The sequence below is a fragment of the Notolepis coatsorum genome (assembly GCF_963971535.1).
Source record: "Notolepis coatsorum genome assembly, chromosome: 1".
Taxonomy (NCBI): Eukaryota; Metazoa; Chordata; class Actinopteri; order Aulopiformes; family Paralepididae; genus Notolepis; species Notolepis coatsorum.
Genome location: NC_140165.1, coordinates 239,599,037 through 239,606,536, shown reverse-complemented (window position 1 = coordinate 239,606,536; position 7,500 = coordinate 239,599,037). Strand labels below are relative to the sequence as shown.

The window sequence follows — 7,500 nt, the reverse complement described above, 5'->3', positions numbered from 1 at the left end:
GTCTGTCTGTCTGTCTGTCTGTCTGTCTGTCTGTCTGTCTGTCTCAGGTTGTTGAACAACGAAGAGGATTCTCAGATGAGAATGGAGACGATCTGCCACAGCCTCAACATCGTCAAGAATATCGGTGAGGAAATAAATAATTATAATTATAACATGAACGGAAATAACAGCCTTGCAGCAGAATCCCAGCGTGTCAAGGGGCCTGAAAAGTAACATATGTACACCGCCCACTCCACCACCTCCCAAGCTGCTAGTGTAATATTATCTATTATGCTTAGGCTAAGCACACGCGGACACACACACAGACACACGCACACGCACACAGACACACACACACGCACGCACACGCACACACACACGCACACGCACACACACACACATACATACATACATACACACGTACGCATGCACGCACGCACGCACACACACACACACACACACACACACACACATACACACACACACACACACATACATACACACGCACGCACGCACGCACACACACACACACACACACACACACATACACACGCACGCACGCACGCACACACACACACATACACACACACAATGAATATGCGCACACACACACACGCCTTTATAGTGACTTATCATAAAGGCTTTGCTTTACAAAGAACCAGCTCGATAAGTCGGCCACATTCCCGTTGAGTCGTGTCTATCGCTCACTGCCACTTCAACTGTCTGTCAAGGTTGACTGCATTGCTCTCAGAGCTGATAGTGTGTCTGAGTCTATAGCCCTGCTGCAGTACAGTACAGGCGACACTACAGCCCAGTGTTTACACTGTATCTGTTCTGAAGGCAGAACATGGTTATTGTATGAGGGGGGGGGGGGGGGGGGCACTTTAAGCTGCTGCACACCTGTTGGACAGTGTGTATAATGAGAGAAGCCTCAACAAACATACACATTCACCAGATGACTGAGGAAAGTGCTTCACCAACATGTCCGCTCAAGCACACATATCTCTGTCTCTCTCCCTCTCTATCCTCTCTACTTCACTGCCTGAGCGTGCACGCGTGTGTGTGTGTGTGTGTGTGTGTGTGTGTGTGTGTGTGTGTGTGTGTGTGTGTGTGTGTGCGTGCGTGCGCGCACGTGCGCGCATGCCTCGCTTATATAATTCTCAGTCCAGCTCTACGCCCACCTTGGTAATCTGTAGAATATGACTGTGGGAGCTTACGCAACAGCCTCACATTGTTCAAAGTCACCTTACCTCTCCTTTCCTAAAGGACAGAACACACACACGCACACATGCACGCGCGCACACACACACGCACGCACACACGCACACACACACACACACACACACACACACTGTCAATGTCCCCCACAAGCAGCATATGTGCTTACCAGTGTGCAAACATTCAGCCTACTTTCACCTGAAACTTTCTGCAGGAAAAGTCTGATAGCAAAATGCTGTGTCAGTGAGTGTTCCTGTGGTCTGTTGTGCTGTAACCTACTGTGCTGTGGTCTGTTGTGCTGTGGTCTGTTGTGCTGTGGTCTGTTGTGCTGTGGTCTGTTGTGCTGTGGTCTGTTGTGATGTGGTCTGTTGTGCTGTGGTCTGCTGTGCTGTGGTCTGCTGTGCTGTGGTCTGCTGTGCTGTAACCTACTGTGCTGTGGTCTGTTGTGCTGTGACCTACTGTTCTGTGGTCTGTTGTGCTGTGGTCTGCTGTGCTGTGGTCTGCTGTGCTGTGGTCTGCTGTGCTGTGACCTACTGTGCTGTGGTCTGCTGTGCTGTGGTCTGTTGTGCTGTGGTCTGTTGTGCTGTGGTCTGCTGTGCTGTGGTCTGCTGTGCTGTAACCTACTGTGCTGTGGTCTGCTGTGCTGTGGTCTGTTGTGCTGTGGTCTGTTGTGCTGTGGTCTGTTGTGCTGTGGTCTGCTGTGCTGTGGTCTGTTGTGCTGTGGTCTGCTGTGCTGTGGTCTGGTATTCTATGGTCTACTGTGCTGTGGTCTGGTATTCTATGGTCTACTGTGCTGTGGTCTGGTAGGTTGTGATCTGCTGCTGCACACGACTGGCTGCAGGCCTGATTGACATCCTGGTAACAGAGTTTAAGTCCTACCTTAAGACTCACTTGCAACTTTCACCCGAGGATTCCTGATTGTCACAAGTTCCATTATGGAGAACTCACACAGGGCTATAACTCTTCTCCAATATGTCACCCAGGTGCGCACAACAGGTGCGCACAACAGGCATCCATCATGCAGTAGAAAAGAAAGTTCACAACTCCATAACTCATAATGTCTGAGCTCCGCCATGAGCGCCTGGACTTTCTAAGTGACAGGCCCCAGGCGGTCAGGGTGGGGGGTCATACCTCCAGCAAAATCACCCTGAGTATCGGGTCCCCCCAGGGCTGCGTTCTGAGCCCCCTGCTGTATTCACTGTACACACATGACTGTGTGGCCAGGTTCAGCTCCAACTCCATAGTGAAGTTTGCGGACGACGCAGTGGTGGGGCTGATCTCTAACAATGACGAGAAGGCCTATCGGGAGGAGGTTGATGAACTGGCATGCTGGTGCCGGGATAACAGCCTACTCCTGAACATTGGTAAAACCACGGAGCTGATCGTGGATTTTAGGAGAATACAGCAGGGAACACAAACGCCACTGTGGATAAACGGGGCTATCGTGGACAGGGTGAGCAGTTTCAAGTACCTGGGAGTCCACATCACAGAGGACCTGACATGGTCTACACACAGATTCTGTGGTGAAAAAGGCGAAACAGCGCCTCTATCACCTGAGACAGCTAAGGAAGTTCAGAGTATCGGGGAAGATACTCCACTCCTTCTATTACGGGGCTGTAGAGAGCATTCTGACTGGAAACATCACTGCCTGGTTTGGAAACAGCACGGCACAAGACAGGAAGGCACTCCAGAGAGTGGTGCGCTCAGAAGAGCGTACTACGGGTATTGCACTACCACCCCTGCAGGACTTATATAACAGGAGGTGCAAATCCAGAGCCTGCAGAATTATGAAAGACCCCCACCACCCCAACAACAGCCTGTTCAAGCTGCTGCGGTCAGGCAAGCGCCTACGGTCACACGCTGCAAGAACAGAGAGACTCCGGCTCAGCTTCTTCCCCCAGGCCATCAGAACACTGAACACTGAACTCTCCACTCACAAGTACACATGAGCACACACACACACACACACACACACACACACACACACACACACACACACACACACACACACACACACAGACACACACACACACACACACACACACACAGTCAGTGTTACTACAATACATCTGTCCCATTTTGCCTTTCTATGGCCTTAAAAGAAGCATTAGTGCAGGAGAAACAAAACACTCATGCGGCAACCGCTAAAACAATCACTTTAAACAAAATGTCATTTAAATACAATTGTATATTGTATAGTAGTGTATACTGTATAATGGAACCAGTTTCTCAGGAACTTAGCATGTATTTTTTTTTACCATGCATATCTTCCTAGTGTCTTACCTATTTTATTTTTTCTATGCCTATTTTTATTATTGTATTTTGCACAATCAATGCGGGCATGACCACCCGCATTTCACTGTATGCCCTGGTATGTATGTGACAAATAAACCTCTTGATTCTTGATTCTGAGATTTTCACTCAATTACGCCTTTGTACCTTTTTGTCCCTCCAGCCTTCCTGTACCAGGAGTACCGGGACACCTCCAAGCAGCAGGAAATTGAGCAGCGGCGTCGACGCGATGGCCTCACTTCCGGGGTCGCGGCAGAATCAGTGTTCCCGGGGTCAGGGGTCATATCCCCTCCGGCCTTGCAACTGCAGCTGAGGAACAACGCGCGCTCACTGAGCCTGTGGCAGACCCTGGAGGTCGTGCAGCAGAGCGGCCTGCTCACACAGCTGTCGCAGAGAGAGGTCATCATGCAGGAGGTGAGCTGGAGGGCAAAGGTCACCGGCAGGGTTTGGTGAGAGAGGTTGTCAGTGAGCGTGGAGCAAGTTCAAGAGGCGGGCTAGCAGAGGATCTGACAGCTTAGCAGTGTCATGCACCCTCTCTGGTTCCACAACTATTTTCTCACTCGTAGATTCTCTATGAACATTGCATAGATGTTTGCATATAGTTTGCATATATTTATTTTGTGCTTGTTGACTCTAGGAAGCAACCATTTTTTTCTACCTTTCTGTCCCAGGCGATGTTTGAGCTGGTGACCTCAGAAGCCTCCTACTACAAGAGTCTGGAGATTTTAGAGACTCACTTCCTTCGCAACCAAGTTCTAGTCAACACCCTCAGCCAATCAGACATGCACTTCCTGTTCTCCAACATCGAGGAGGTCATGAAGGCCAGTGAAAGGTAGGACTTGGCCACCATTATAAATTATATATATATATATAAAAGCCAAACAACTGTTCTCACTGTGATGAAATCAAACAAGCGACCTTTAAGCTCACATCGCCTTGATGTTTTTCAGATTAAAATGATTTATTGCCTATATTTATAATATAACTGATAGGGCATACAGGCCCTCATCTGCACCTTTGTTTACAATGCCTATTTTTCTCATATTTATATATTCAGAGTTAATTATATTGTTTACACTGTCTATCTTTATCATATTCTTATATTCAGATAGAATTTCATTGCCTATATTTATGTCTTTTTACTATTACCCTGCCCATACCTGTACCTCCCCTCCCCCATGCTGCTATGATGCCCGAATATCCCCAAGGGGATCAATAAAGCAATATCTTATCTTCTCTTATCTTATTCTATGATGGTGTCAAATTGTCTTCAGGTTCCTTATGGACTTGGAGAACCGGATTGAACAGTCCATCCAGATCTCAGAAGTGTGTGACATCGTCTACCACCACTCTTTGAAGCACTTCAACGTGTTCATCACCTACGTCATCAACCAGGCGTACCAGGAGAAGAACTATCGGCGCATATTGTGGGTACCTCCTTAAACAAATCCCTACGTTACAGTGTTGACTAACTTGAACCGTGTAGATCAGTTGAAGTTCAAAGTAGAGCGTGTTGTGATCAGGGTTGTTACTAAATAAGTACAGGGCGAACTAACTAGGTTTTCTTTCATTTAATATAATTTTATTTCAAACCTTTATTTCAACTTTGCGATGACGAGCTTACAAAAACAAGACATTGTTTATCATGACTAAATGTAAATGTATCAACAATTTCATATAGGCACAATAAATATGATTCAATAATAAAAAATCAGTTAAGCCAGTTACAAGTCGACACACAAGTGGTTGGAGATCATACTTTTAAATGCAGCAAGAGAAGGAAGAACCTTCAGCTTCAGGGTCAGTTGAAGAACATTCCAGGTGTTGGAAGCATCAAAGGACAAAGCAGGTTTTCCTAGTTCAGAGCCAACTGAGGAACCCTAAGAACCAGCCAGTCATTTGAACGTGTAGAATAGATTCCAAGATTCCATTCCAACAGTGTTGTGATGTAAGAGGGACGTTTATCAATAAGGGCTTTAAAAATAAACAAATACCAATGATAGTTACACCTTTCAACCAGAGAAGGCCATCCAACCTTTTCATAAAGGGCACAGTGGTGGGTATCATATCTGTCACCACCAGTAATAAATGTGAGGGAAGAATGATACAGTAGACCTCAAAGTTGAGGTAGAGTAGAGTCCAAAGTTGAAGCTGCAGCATGCCAATACATCTCTGTAAGGAAGCCAATGTTCTGTCGCAGCTTGGAAGCAAGAATATCCACATGGAACTTAATGTGGAGGTTAACCCTTTCACTACCACACTACAGAAGGTTATCCTTTCACTACCACACGACAGAGGGTTAACCTTCTGTAGTGTGGTAGTGAAAGGGTTAACCCTTTGTCGTGTGGCAGTGAAAGGGTTAACCTTCTGTATTTTGTCGCAGTGAAAGGGTTAACCCTTTGGTAGTGTGGTAGTGAAAGGGTTAAGGTTGTTAAGGTTGCTTGCCATTTTGTTTAGCCAATTATTTCGCATCGGATTGTGTGTTGCGATTTGGCCACGCGAGAGGTGTTAGATCATCTCAGCCTGGCTGGCACTGCACCATTCTAAATGTGGCATGGCAGTACGCCTGCATTTATATAGTAGCTTTTATCCAAAGCGCTTTACAATTTTGTTCCTCACATTTTACTCATCCACTCACACATTCACACACCGACGGCGGAGGCGACCATGCGAGGTGCCGACCTGCTCATCTGGAGCAGTTAGGGGTTAAGAGTCTCGCTCAAGGACACACTGCCCGGGAGGAGCGGGAATCGAATCGGGAACCTTCGGATTACCAGACGACTGCTCTACCTCTGCTGTACACATGTTATGACAGGGCTGTCAGTACAGAGGAGACTACGGCTGTCCACCTGTTGAGGGAAGCATGGCATGATCTGTGAGGGATAACAACGATATGTGTACCTTTGGATTAACATTCTGTTCTGTCACACTGAGTGAATATAGACTGAGTGAAGAGAGAGATAGAGAGAGAGAGAGAGAGAGAGAGAGAGAGAGAGAGAGAAGAGAGAGAGAGAGAGAGAGAGAGAGAGAGAGAGAGAGAGAGAGAGAGAGAGAGAGAGAGAGGGGGGGGGGGAGGGGGGGAGAGAGAGAGAGAGAGAAGAGAGAGAGAAAGTGAAATAGATAGAGAGAAAGACAGAGAGAGACAGAGAGGAGGGAGAGAGACAGAGAGAGAGAGAGAGTTCAAGTTTCTTTAATAGTTGTCATACAGAAGTACAGAATACTTTTATACAAAATGCTTCTTACTGTTACGCTCCAGAGACTGTGCTAGACAAGATAAGTATGAAATAAAATAGTATAGCATGTAAAAATAGAAGTAAAAATAGAAGTCACAGTGTTCAGTATGTATTATGTACAATGTTTGATGCAGAATAGAAGTAACTGAGTTACCATACAATATACAATATACTATGCAATATACTAATATACAATGCTATATAGTGCAAAGCAGAAATGGGATGAGGTACAATTTAGGTACAATTTACAGTAAGGTGTACTGAGGTATGGGTTGTAGTGCAAATCCTTTACCAATAAATATAAAGTGTGTTTAGGTGTTCTAAAGTGTGGAGAGTGGGTGCTGCAGTGTGTTGTTTGTTTAAAGTGAGTGTGTGCGTGTGGATGTGTGTGCTGTGTGCATTTGATGGTTGTTGCATAGTGTTATTGTTCGTTGAGCAGCCTGATGGCCTGGGGATAGAAGCTTCTTCTGAGTCTTTCTGTGCTTGCCATGAGACTCCGGTATCGCTTGCCTGACCGCAGCAGTTCAAAGAGGCAGTTGTTTGGGTGGCTGGAGTCCTTGATGATTCTCTTAGCCTTACCCCTGCACCGCTTGTTGTAAATGTTCTGGAGAGTGGGAAGCCCCCCTCCAATTGTGCGTTCGGCTGAACGTGCCACTCTCTGTAGTCTGCTTCGGTCTTGTGTGGTGCTATTCCCAAACCAGGAGGTGATATTGCCAGTCAGGATGCTCTCTATTGTACATGAGTAGAAGTTCTTAAGGATCTTCTGACTGACTTGGAA

General features: G+C 46.5%; 1 protein-coding gene across 1 annotated transcript in view; it reads left to right on the top strand.

The window, feature by feature from the left end:
- Positions 1–7,500, top strand: part of ngef (neuronal guanine nucleotide exchange factor) — a 57,283-nt gene that overhangs the window by 8,783 nt on the left and 41,000 nt on the right. The window contains exons 3-6 of the mRNA XM_084309392.1: positions 48–124; positions 3,653–3,903; positions 4,161–4,321; positions 4,764–4,916. Of these exons, the coding sequence (XP_084165518.1) occupies positions 48–124; positions 3,653–3,903; positions 4,161–4,321; positions 4,764–4,916 (642 nt within the window). The remainder of the gene's footprint in view (positions 1–47; positions 125–3,652; positions 3,904–4,160; positions 4,322–4,763; positions 4,917–7,500) is intronic.